The 12,555-nt window shown below is 49.0% G+C and overlaps 1 protein-coding gene across 5 annotated transcripts; it reads right to left on the minus strand.

Moving 5' to 3' along the window:
- Positions 1–505: 505 nt before the first annotated feature.
- TMEM100 (transmembrane protein 100) lies at positions 506–7,559 on the minus strand. Of its 5 annotated transcripts, none has more exons than XM_068151021.1 (3): positions 7,434–7,559; positions 4,324–4,508; positions 506–1,798 (listed from the first exon to the last, which is right to left on the minus strand). In XM_068151021.1, the coding sequence occupies exon 3, from the start codon at positions 1,734–1,736 to the stop codon at positions 1,332–1,334; it is 405 nt and encodes a 134-aa protein (XP_068007122.1). In that variant the 5' UTR covers positions 1,737–1,798; positions 4,324–4,508; positions 7,434–7,559; the 3' UTR covers positions 506–1,331. The 5 variants fall into 5 exon arrangements, with proteins under 5 accessions (XP_068007122.1, XP_068007121.1, XP_068007123.1 ...); XM_068151020.1 differs by lacking the exon at positions 7,434–7,559 and adding an exon at positions 7,257–7,427; XM_068151022.1 differs by lacking the exon at positions 7,434–7,559 and adding an exon at positions 6,975–7,035.
- Positions 7,560–12,555: the final 4,996 nt, after the last annotated feature.

A 12,555-nucleotide genomic window follows, 5' to 3' on the forward strand; every position in this document is an offset into this window, starting at 1 on the left:
GGTGGAAGCCTGTGACTTGGCTCAGCACCTGCCCTTCAAGACATGGATGAAGAAATAGTGTTCTAGTTTGCTTCAGACCAGCTCTTCAATTATTCATTACATGAGGAAAGCTGGAAGACCTCTAGAACATGAGAGTTACAGCCTCAAGCATCTCAGACACACCCAGGGGGGACACCTGGCACCTGCTTTTGTCAAGATTCATCACCCCAAAGCTCATTGAGCAAACACCACAGAGATGATTTTGCTTCCACAAGTCATTACCAATAGCTGGGTCTAACACTGCCTAGGTGTCTGCAGAACTGACCAAGTGGTTTTCCAAGAGCTGAGTTGTTAACCAAGCTGCCAGAGGGATGGGCTCTCAACCCCACATCCAGAGTCCCCAGGGTTCTGGAAGAGATTAGCAGTGCTCACGTTCAGTTACTGTCACAGATGATGCTCTACAAAGAACCAGAGAGCAGGCAAAGGTGAAGGCACAAGAACCCTGGCAGCAATGAACCCCCAGATGTTCTAAAGGTCCTAGCAGCACTGAATATTATTTTAATGACATTTACTTTGGGATTTTATAGCAAAATAATCAAAAGTGCTAAACCTGACCCCTTTAAGTTACAAGAACCAGTCTAATGTCTTAAGCTATACCCATACCTCGTTATTTAGGTTAGACAATAGAATTAATTACAGGTTGCTGCCTACCTAGTGCTATTCCATAGTAAAATAAAATCAATATTAGTTGGTTTAAAAAAAAACAAAAAGGGTGGGGTGGGGGGGAAAGTACCACAGATATTGGGAGGGGACAGTTACATAAAATACAAGAATCAGCTTATTGAGCAATCTGCAGAGGGTTTGGTTGTTATTGCTTTGTCTGGGGGGGGGATCTGTTTGCAGCTCCAGTTGAAGTCACAGGCCGGGAGCTTGCAGTCACTTCAGATGCTGTGGCTTCTCCCTTGGTCAAACGTCACAGTGTGTATTTTAAGGAGATCTCTGGCATTTCAAGTCAGTTCAAATTATTTCCTTAGTTCTCACAAGGTTCTCCCTTTCCAACACCCTCAGCACACTGGGGAGTGCTGTCAGGATGATTGCAGTTCAGATGATCCTGCTCCCTAGGGAGGACAAGTGGATTTTCCTCTGTCTCGGAAAGAATCACTCCCGAGGCTGCAGGAAGGAAAATATTAAGAGCACTTGCAGAGTCTTTAAGAGCACTTCTTAATCCACTGCTTTTTCATTTCAGTTCATTTCCAAAGTTAAATTAAAGCCTGCAGTTTCTCCCATGGATGTGTTCATCCAGGTTGACCTACAGAGGCTCTGCCTTCTGCTCAGCCCTCCCTGGGTTGTCTCTAACCAAACAAGGTTCGCTGGTGTGCCACGAGCGCTGTCTGGCTCTCCCGCCGCTTGGCTTTCTTGTTTTGCTGCCTGATTTTCCAGCAGACTGCACTAGAAGCCAGCAAAAGGAGTCCTGATGACAAGAGGACTAATCCAAAGACAGAGATGATGGATCCATGGGAATTGAAGCTGTATGCCACGGCGGTCACCACGATGCCGGCTATGAGGATGACCACGCCGAAGGGGATGGTGCAGCGGTAACAGGAGAGTTCTGCTCCCCCCGTGGCTGCTGTCAGCTGGCACTCACTGACCAGGGGGATGGTGGTGATCACACAGTCATTGTTATTGCTCTTCTCCATGGTCACAGGATCAGGATGCTTTGGCGTGCCCGGGATCTCTTTAATTGGTTCAGTTGTCATCTTGGTTGCCTTGTGTTGGTCAGCTCTTAGGCTAGAGTAGGCTCTGCTGAGCACACACTGCACTGTGGAGAGAAGAGCAGGAGTTCAGCTCAGAAGTGTTACCATTGCCAGACACTCTGATCCCAGCAGAACCTGTACCCAAGACTAACTGGAACACTGCTGACTGTGGAGGATCTCAGCCAGTCCTCATGGCAGTCACAGACCAAGACAGATGCCTTTGAAGCACCATGGGCCCAACTGCACTCTGAGTTACCTCCTAAAGTCAGCACTTCTGGATGCAGTTTAGATTTCTATGGCATTACAGCTTCTGAAGAGTAGGTGAAGTTCAGAGGCTGCTCTGGTTAAAAATTCTACCCCTGCTCACACACTTCTCCACATGTTTCTTTACATATGCACCTGCACAGGCATTACACAGACTGCCTCCAACCTGTGTCACAAAAACATGGGCAAGAACTGGCCCAGCACGAGGCAGGAGTGCACAGGGAAGCCTTGCTCAGTCCACGTGCTGCTGAGCAAAAAAAAATCAGATGGTCATGCCTAGGGTCTGGGTGTGTGGGGAATGGGGATGCAGACAGTTCCCTGCACTCAGCAAATGCCAGCTGAAAACTGGTGAACCAACCTCCCATTACAGAACCATCAGGAAGCTGGATTTATACAAGACATTGGGAAGAAGTTCTTCCTCATGACAGTGGTAAGGCACTGGAACATGTTACCCAGAGAAGTTTGGAGGCTCCAAGCCTGGAAGTGTTCAAAGCCAGGCTGGATGAGACCTTGACCAACCCTATCTAGCAGGAGGTGTGCCTGCTCTTGACAGGATGATCTTTGAAGTCCCTTCCAACCCAAACCATTCTGTGATGATTCAGTGTTGATCAATACCATGCTGCCAGCTTGCCATTTAAATTGGCTTAATGCACAAGGAATAGGGTTCTCACAAGTCCATGGAACCACATCCATGTTGCTGTCTGGGAGGGAGATTTACAGTCACAGACACTCATTTTGGTCACACCAGGTTGCTCTCCTCCTGTCTCCACATTGTATACACTCCCTCAGTCCTACAGACAGCACACAATTTGGCTGCATCTGCATCAGAAGAAAAACAGCTTTTGGGTCCATGAAGCCCAGTGTATAACTGGAATCCACCTGATCAGGGCAGGATGAGTCCATGGCTCTCCACTGCTACAGCTGCTATGACAGACTTTGGCCATCTTGCTGGGGCTCTGGTGGCATGGGGTCTACCCTGGAGCCTGCAGTGACCTTCTGACAATGCTGAGGCTACCATGGCTATGCTTCTTTGGACCAGGATGTGTGCTCAGTGCACCACATCATGTACCAGAGAGACTGGGAGTGTAGGGAACCCTCAGGTTTTTCTGCTATGAGCAGCTGAGAAGACTCCTCACGGCTCTCTGGTAGGGGCTGTGCAGCTCTCTCTGGTGGGAGCAGCACCATACACAGCCTGGAGAACAAGGAAGAGGGCTGGCACCACAGCAATGCTTTTATCACTTTTATCACCCTCACATCTGGGACTAGGAAGTTAATTGCCAGATACTTGCGTTCTCCTTTTCCTTTCCCACCGCTCCCACCCTTGTTGCTAAGATATATTCATCCTCTGTGGAGAGCCCTTGGGTCTGTGTCTCATGTAGCTGACCTTGTGTGAGCAAGAAAGATGATTTCACTCTTTTGCAGCACACACACAAGCAGGCTGCACTTTGTATCTAGTCAGAGAGCTTGTATTCCACTTTCCCTGAACCCTAATGAGAGAAGGAAAGTTCAGCTCTGGTTTGACAAAGCTTGTAGTGAGATGACAAGGGGCAATGGCTTTGAGCTGGAAAGGGGCAAATTTAGACTGGAGATTAGGATGAAATTCTTGACAGTGAGGGTGGGGAGACACTGGAACAGGTTGACCAGGGAGGTGGTGGATGTCCCCTCCGTGGAGGTGTTCAAGGCCAGGACAGATGAGGCTTTGAGCAGCCTGGGCTGATGGAGGTGCCCCTGCCCATGACAGGGAGTTGGAACTGGATGAGCTTTAAGGTCCCTTCCAACCCAACCCATTCTATGAATCTATGAATGAGTGAATTCATACCAAAACTAACATGAACTTAAAGATTTAATCTCCTAAACTACAAAGTTAAGTCCATGGCAAAATACCTGCTGACTTGTGAGGAGCACAGCTCTTGCCTGGAATAGGATGTAAGCAGGCAAGCACTGACAGAAAACAAATAAACAGCCCTCCAGTGAAACCCTGCAAGTTAAATAAACAACAGAGCCCTTCTGAAGTGTGAGTTAAGGTATTCAGCCCGAGAAAACAGGGCGCTAGATCCTCCTTGCCAGCAAAGTCACTTCTGACTTATGCCAACAGGTGACTTGGCTCAAGTTTCAGGGTAAGAAACGGAGGCAAAGATCCCCGGCAACAGCAGCATCCTCTCACTAATCACACCACAAGGACTGCCCGAAGGAGCCGCTCTGCCTTGCAGCAGGAATGCGTTTCCGTGGCAACCTGTGGCTACCTCTGGATAAACAGGAGAGCCACTAAGAAGTGTAAGCTGAGATTTACTGAAAAGACATGAAAGCCAGCAGCATGCACACCTACCAGGTCCGGGAGAAATCCATTGTAACAAATCCCTTGGCTCAGGGAGCACAGGAAGGCAGCCGCCGGTGTCTCATATGTCAATTCAAGACAGAGTCACGCAGCGGTGAGAGCTGCTCCGGGCTTTGAAGTGTCAGATGCTGCTGAATGATGAATCGGAGGTGACAATATTCGAGCATGGAAGTTTCCTACAAGGAAAATCGTCGGACATTTATCAGCTCCTTAAGAACAAAACTCTGCATGGAAAGGCTCCCGCTGCATGCTGACCCCTGCTCCTACCCGAACGGAAGCAGGAGATGTTCTCCCTCTGACTCTCCTAAGTGGTTTCAGCCTCATTTCTTGGCAGCAGCCACCCATTTCTTTCTGCCCCTAGGTAATATTTTATTTTGATGATGTGACATCTTGATGATGAGTGTCACAACCCAGACAAGACCCTTAGAGAGAGCCAGGCAGGACAAGGGAAAGCACATTAGCTTCTGCAGTTCAAAATCTCCTTTCACTTAATTTCCATTGCTCACTTCGGTGAATCACCACTCGGAACACTTGAGGGTTTGTCTCTTTCATGTCTCTGGTTTCTTTGAGCAAACCACTTCACAGAACAATAGAACGTTTTGGCTGGCAAAGCCCTTTAACTTCATTGCGTCCAATCATTCTCTAACTCTACCAAGTCTGGGGCTAAACCACATCACCTCCCTCTATGTTGATTTTCCTAGCTGTAATCTGCTAGTACCAGCATGCTTGCCACTAAAATCCCCTTCTAAATCTATTCTGCTATAACAAAACCTAACCAAAATAACCCAAACGACTCCTCTCAGAAAAGAAAAGAGCCAAACAACCCCCAAGACTCACTGTCATACACACAAGTCCGTTGTATTTGCTGTTGTTCATTTCTCTTAGTGGATACTCTAAAACAAGTCTCCCAACTCAAACATCCGAATCAGACCTGCAGCTGAGCCAGGTGACAGCAGAGAGCAGAGCCGTGGAAATTGGTCTCAACTGCAGAAGCAGCTGTGGGGTGACGAAGCAGCTGGGTAAAACTTGGGAAGCAGCAGAGATTTACGTTGCTAATCTCACTCAACATTCCCTTCCTATCTGTGCATGGTCATGGAAGATCATTTTGCCCCCGAAGCACGAGGTGCTCAGCGGGGATGAGAATGAGCTGATGAAAGGCAGCTCATGCAGTGACAAACTTTCAGGGCTTTGCCTTGATTCTGGTTATTTTGACCACGCTAACATTTCACGGACACCAACATTCTGCAGACACAAACTGCTGCTGTTCTTCTCTAGATGATCGTTGGACCAAGCTTGTGATATGGTTCAAGGACATTTAGCCAGTTATTGAATGCAGCTACTAAGGCAGAAGCCTCCTCATTTATCTCCCTGGCAATATCCCTGTGCACACTGCCCGGCCATTAGTTTAGTTTTGGGGAAAGTCTGGAGGGAAATGCAGAAGAAAGCCACCTTTTGCATAAATCATCTGGATTGCATTAAAAAAAAAGCAGGTCTCTGAAATCATCTTGTTTCCACCCATCTTACACTAAAGGTTCCATTTCTTGAGAAGCTTTTCCTAGCGCGGCTGTGCCCCCTGAGCCCCTCTGCCAGCATCATTCCTTGCAGAGATGGATGGCTCTGGGGGGAACTGAGTTGCGTTTGGCCTTGACCACAAACAGTTCAGGTAATTTTTTTACATCAATGTCTTTATCAAAAGTCTTGACTGACAGAGCCACTGCTTACAGCCAGGACTCCTTGTCTGGTCCTTCTCTCCCTCACCACAGAGCTGGGAAACAGAAGCCCATGAGAAGCAGACATTAAGCTTCCAGCATTTTAGTTCTGAATCATTTCAGCGTGGTGCTCTCTTGGGGGGGGGGCTTCCCACACACTGAACCTCTCCGTGCAAGCACAGAGAGATGCAATTCCTCAGCCACCACAATCCCTTCCCCTTCTTTGCACTTTACTCAGAACCAGTGGGACACATTCAAGTTTTCTGCCTTCAGGCTCTGGACCTGATTCTCTGTATCTTGCATAATATTTCAGACACACTTATTTGCTTATGTAAAATTCCAGTCACTCGTAAGGCTCATGCTTCGCACTTGGCTTTGCATTAAAGTGACCACGGCAAGCAGCATAAGGAGCCCTTCTGTGCTGATGGAGAGCCAGAGTTCATCTGGAATCCGGCAGGCTACAGTCCTCCCGCACACAACGCCGCAGCTCTTCTCCATCTGAAGACTGCCGGGCACGCAGCACCAGACCGGCACTGACAGGAGCCCAGGATCAGGCCCTGAACTTCACGTACAGGAGGAGAATGTGTCCCACCCGTGCCAGCTGCCTGAGCCTCGGGATGTCGAGAAGTTCCCACTGCCGAGTTTTTATGTACCACAACTACCACATTTAAGCTTCTACCTTTTTCACTTCCAAGACATAGCCGGAGGTAGGATGGGAGCCAACTAAACCTCTCCACAAACAAAACTTTGTCATCTGCAAATGGCAAAAACTTCAAACGCGTCTGTAAACTCCCCAAGCACACCTAGAGCAAACCACTACGCGTCAGCACCGCCTGCCCGCACACCTCGGCAAGAGAGCAGAGAGCGGAGGGGGCGAGGGCAGCTTTTCGCCAGCTCGCTGCCCCCAGCCCGCTTCGAGCGAAGCACACGCACCGGGAGAGCCGCAGCCTCCACCCGCGGCACTGCATCCCGCGGGGACATCCGCACGGGAGAAGCGGGGCTGAAGCCAGCCGGCGCACAGAGCTGCCCCGGCGCCCCGTCAGCCCCAGCCCGTCCCGCCGCTGCGGGGAGCCGGGTCTCGGGCGCAGCAGCGGCGGAGCAGGAGCCCCGCGGGCACCCACAAGCGGCGGGGGCGCGGTCGTCGGCTGCGCGGGTCCTGCGGCTGCGAGCTGAGCTGAGCCGAGCCCTGCCGTGCCGCGGCGACCCGTGCCTTACCTCCCGACTGCCGGACGGGACTGCGGCGGGCACCAGCCCGGAGCAAGCATAAGAGGGGGATGCAGCTCCAGCTCCCTGCACAAGGGACTGTAAACAAAGTTCTTGGTGAGAGCGAAACAATTAAGGGACCGGAGCAAATTCAGCGGCGGGAGCTGCGGCGGGCGGGGCGGCACTCACCGGGGAAGGTCCGGCTGTCTTTGGGAGGGTGCCCGGAGGAAGGCCGGACTTTAGGGACCCGGCTGGGCAGGGCGAGCAAGGAGCCTGCCCTGCCCACGCCGCTCCCCTCAGCGGTGCTGGCGCCGCAGGGTCCCACATGGCCACTGGAGATGCTGACGGTGGCGATCTGCGTGTCTCTCGTTTGGCCAGCATCGTGCCCTGCCCGTGTGAGCTCAAACACGGGGTCTGGGAGATTTTCCGTCCCTCTGTGTTACTCCTGCTCACCACTGCGCAGGGTGCCCGGCCCCATCAGTCTCAACAAGACTATGGATGGGGACCATCCCTTCTGAGCTGGCAGGGCTGGCAAGAGCTAGGTGGCACTGCAAAGCATGGTCCAGACAAACTCCTAGCTGGGGGTTAACTCCTCAGGAGGGATAAAGTTTTGGACAACACCTTTAGATTTTGATGTATCATCTAGACTTACTTAGCTGTCTTTCTTACACTTTAATCACTCATTTCAGCAGAACATCAAATACTGGGTTGGAGTGGATGGGTTTGTGTTGTGGTTTTTTTACCCTGATTTCTGTTCTTTTCAGACAAAAAGCAGACAAAGTTTGCTTTCAAGGCTTGTAAAAGTGCATGGTTGAATTCCATGGTTAGGCTTACCCAAAGTTTATATTTTCAAGGCAGTATTTTATCAATGATTGATAAAAGAGCAGCACACCAGATGGATTTAATCAGCCACTCTGCCTCTGAAAGCACGCTTGTACTTTTGACTCCCTTTCCAGGGTGAAATCCTGGCCTCACAGAAACTAATAGCAAAACTTCCATCAACTTCAGGGGGCCAGGATTTCACCCTGTGTATCATTAAGAATCCCTCAGTGATGGAGATCCTGCCAAGGGCTCATCTCCTCCAGTCTAGAGCTTTCAGAGAGAATCTTGGGCTATTAAGTCCAGCCCTGCCTGATACAGGCAGCTGTGCCAGATAATCTTTATTAAACTTGTCGAGTTCCACCTCAGAGCAACTGGATTTCCTGCTCCTCCAGTTGGAAGGCTATGAGCCTTTCCCTGCTGATATCTAGGAATCTCTATCTTGTTCCTCGCTGCATGGATTTGTGGACAACTATACATGGATGACTAAAGCTTTGCCTGAAATAGGTGTTCCTTCTGTTGGCAACTACATCCTTAAATCCTACAAATCAGACTTCCACTCTTAATTTCAATCAATTTTTTTCCAGGTGAGACCTTACCAATGCTCTGCATGGAAGGGCAAGTATTTTCCAGAAACATGAATATTTCATCATTAGCCTCTGATTGCTCTGCACTTATGGATTTTTCTCCACTATCAGCTCTGGTTATCATTTTATATCAGAAATTCCCACTGCTAGCACATATGTGCATGACCTAAATTTCACTCTATTCCTATTACATCAACTCCCCTCTAGCCCTTCCAGTGTTGCATTTGGTCCTCCTGTGCTGACAGAGAGCCTCCCTCCCAGCCTTACACCATCAGCAGTTCTGCTAGTACATTCTAACTTTTCCATGCCAACTTTATTACTGGAAGTATTACATAAAATACTGACAGTATTACATAAAATAACTCCCTGTGCTGATTCTTGAGGAACTGACTTGAAGTACACATAAACAGGCATTGAAGCTAGGCTGAGAACTGAGGTGCAGAGCATGCCCTAGCACTAGGGTAGAAAGCCAGTCTCTTCTAGACTCAGTAGCAAAGTAACACCTCCCTGTGAAGCAGAAAAGCTGTGATGGGAAGGACACCTCCCTCCAGTGCTGAGCCATCAGTGGGCTCTCCCCTGCAAGGATGGGTTTGTAGCTCTCAGGCATTGAAGGGTCAAATACAACCCAGGTATCACCCCTCTGGTGTTTAAAAAAGAAAGGGATGAGTGACAACCTCTGTCCTTTAAGGTGCTGCTGTGTTCTGAGCATGACTGCCACAATGCTAGGAAAGAAGAACCAAACACACCACAGGCAGCACATTTGGCACCTGTAGAAATTCAGCACAAACAGCTGAGGAAACTTCAGGCCTGAGCAACAGCTCCAGTGAGGGGCTACAGGTCCACACCTGTGGTTAAATGCTACACAGCCCCCCTTGAGGACCTGCTCTTGATGACAAAACCTCCTCCCAGTGGCCTTAGCACAGCTACTTTGGAGGAGGTGCAGGCCCAGAAGCTGGGACAATAAGGGAGAAGCCTGTGTGACTCTGAACCACTGCAGCCTGCTGAGAGCAGAGCTCTGCTCCTCAGTTGAGTAATGCTGTGGCTCTGCCTAAGACACACTTGCAGTACCTCACAGCTTCCTTTGAGTTTCTAACAGTCTCCTGGGCCCTAACAGCACAGCAAACAGTGACTCACTAATCTGGCAAAGTGCAGCCATTGTGGACTCCTTATTCAATTAGATTTTCTTGCCTTTTCCCAAAGCCTCCACTGAATTTTCCTCTATTTCATCCCTGAGCCCACACACGGACACAACACACCAGTGGAGTGCACTGACTGAAGCTTTCAGAAAACTCTCTTTCAACTTGTTTAATACATCATGAATTGTCCTTAGCATGTCCTGCAGTGTTTATGTTTTGTGCTGGGGAAGGGAGTCCTTGGCAGAGCCAGTTAAACCCCAGAACTGCAGCATTTCACATCAGGTGCTGTAGCTCCCCTTTCATGGAAACAGTTCAAAACAGAAGGGAGCCCTGCCCCTTTGGCTGATGGCTCTGCAAACCACCCACCTTGCCTGTAATCAGGCTGCTGAGATGGATGTGCTTATAATGACAGTGAGAAACCTCTTTGGTGACTTAGAGTATAGAAAGGAATTTTCTTTGAACTCCATTAGATCCTACCAGTACTTTGGTCAACATCAGTTCTCCTGCTGTGCATTTGAACTCTGTTACTGCCCTGCTCCACTTTCACTTAATCTTCCTGCAGAGCTGAAAAAAACAGGACACCTGGAACTGAAAACAGTTGCTCTTATCTCCTACTGCTTTGGTAATTACATGAAGAGCTGAAGAGCTGCATTTCTCATCTGCCGTGCGCTTTTAATTATCAGAGGGATGCACCACACCACCAGCAGCCAAATCCTACATCTTGCACAAGGCAGTTCCAGAACTTCTGAATCTTTAGGCAGGGTGGCAGCTTTCTTGCTGGCACCAAACCCAAGACCATGGCATTTCACCAGGACAGTGCATTTTGGTAGAGGCCATTGCAGTAGGATCCAGCAGATTGAGCTCGGATTTAATTCAGAGTAGAAGTGATCTGTTCCCCTGGCTCTGCAGAGGGCTTTCCTTTCTCTCACCTGCAGAGTACCCCAAAGAACCCACAGAGCACAAGGACATGAAGGAAAATGCTGACAAAGAGCTGCAAAGTGACTTGTCCAACCTTGCCTCACAGGTGATGTTAAGAGACCTTTTGCACCTTGCTTCCCTGCTCTGCCAGCAGACAAGGCATGAGGAGCACCCAGTGCTCCCTCTCCAAATGGTCAGTCTAAGGAAGACAGAGATTTCCACCAGTTCTCATCCCCTCCCCAGCAGCAGAAAGAAAACAGTGATCTTTCAGCTAACCCACACAGCCCAGTGCTTTAATTACTCCCATTAAATCAAACATCTCTGTAGACTACTGTCCTTGGGACTAAATTGATACACAAGATCTATCCAAAGCACTGCCTATAGCCTAGATTTTCTCCTATATAATAGATGGCTTCTGTGACATCAACAGTAAATCAAGTGTCTGAGCTAAAAGAGTAGCTGAAAAGGGAAGAATTCTTGGAGTAAAATCAGTTCTCACTATGCCCACAAGACAGCCTTACAGCTAGATCACCTGCTGCAGCGTCACAGGCTAAAGGAAATGTTCAGAAGTATTTCTCCATCCATGTAAACAGGTTAGGAAAGTAGAGGGTGTGGTAGTGACAACCACTTGCCACATTCAGTCAAGATCTAAACAGCTTATCTTTGGAATGAGTCATTTTAGGTCATCCAGATAATCCTGCAATCCCTTCCCTCCTACAAGCGAAGTTTTAAAACTTCACCCCCTCTTTCCTCAAGGCCTCAAGTTTGCACCTCACAGTCTCCATTTTGTTTGCACTGGGAGTGCATCACTCCTCAGAAACTTGTGGCTAAAAGGACTTAAAAAGGACCTTAGAGCTGCCTCCCAGTATCTGAAAGGATCCCACAGGAAGGCTGCAGAGGGACTTTTGATGAGGGTGTCTAGAGACAGGACAAGGTGGAATAGAATAGAATAGAATAGACCAGACCAGGTCGGAAAAGACCTTCAAGATCACTGTGTCCAACCTATCATCCAATGGTTTGAAGCTGAGGCAGAGCAGGGTTAGATTGGAGCTGAGGAAGAAGTTCTTCAGTGGGAGGGTGGTGAGACTCTGGAACAAGCTGCCCAGGGAGGCTGTGGCTGTTTCCTCCCTGGGGCTGTTCAAGGCCAGGCTGGATGAAGCCTTGAGCAGCTGAGTCTAGTTGAGAGGTGACCCTGCCCAAGGTGGGGAGGTTGGAACAGATGATCTCTGAGGTGCCTTCCAACCTGAGCCGCCTTCCAACCTGAACCATTCTGTGACTCCATGAACCACAAGTGAATATGGCCAAATGGAAGAGATAGGTTCTGGCACCCAACTCTTTACCAAAGATATAACCCCCCTCCAAGTTAGTATTAGAAGGCAGGAAATCAGCAGTTCTTCTCTGAATCCTCTTCCATTGGGTGAAACTAAATACTCAATACAGACATAGTCAGATATATACAGGGGCTAATGTCTGTAAAGTCATCTCTGTAGGGGGGTTTGCTTTCAGGTCTGTGAAGGAGGCTGCCAAAAGACAGTGTTTAGTGGCCATTTAAGACCTCCTGTGCCAGCTCAAACAGTGCATGCCTTGTGCTAGTGCTGTGCAAAAGAGATTATGGCCACTCTGGCTGCCCCTTCCTGCCTGCATAGTCAAGCAGGAATAGAAAATCTATGGAATGTATAAGGAAGTCTGTGTGGCAGGCAGGCAGACTGGAGCTCCTCCAGATTTTGAAAGTGATGAAGAAACAAATCTCCCTTTGACTCACACAGGGGAGAACACAGACTGCCTCACACATGCATATGTGTGTGGGGGAGATGCTCTTGGTACTTTTCATCTTTCAGGATGAAGAATTTG

This window comes from Melanerpes formicivorus, unplaced genomic scaffold (assembly GCF_026170545.1).
Source record: "Melanerpes formicivorus ecotype bairdi unplaced genomic scaffold, bMelFor1.0.p_v2 SCAF_21, whole genome shotgun sequence".
In the NCBI taxonomy this organism is placed as follows: domain Eukaryota; kingdom Metazoa; phylum Chordata; class Aves; order Piciformes; family Picidae; genus Melanerpes; species Melanerpes formicivorus.

Excerpts from the sequence above, each read along its gene's own strand:
- TMEM100 (XM_068151021.1), bottom strand. The coding sequence starts at position 1,736 with ATGACAACTGAACCAATTAAAGAGATCCCGGGCACGCCAAAGCATCCT.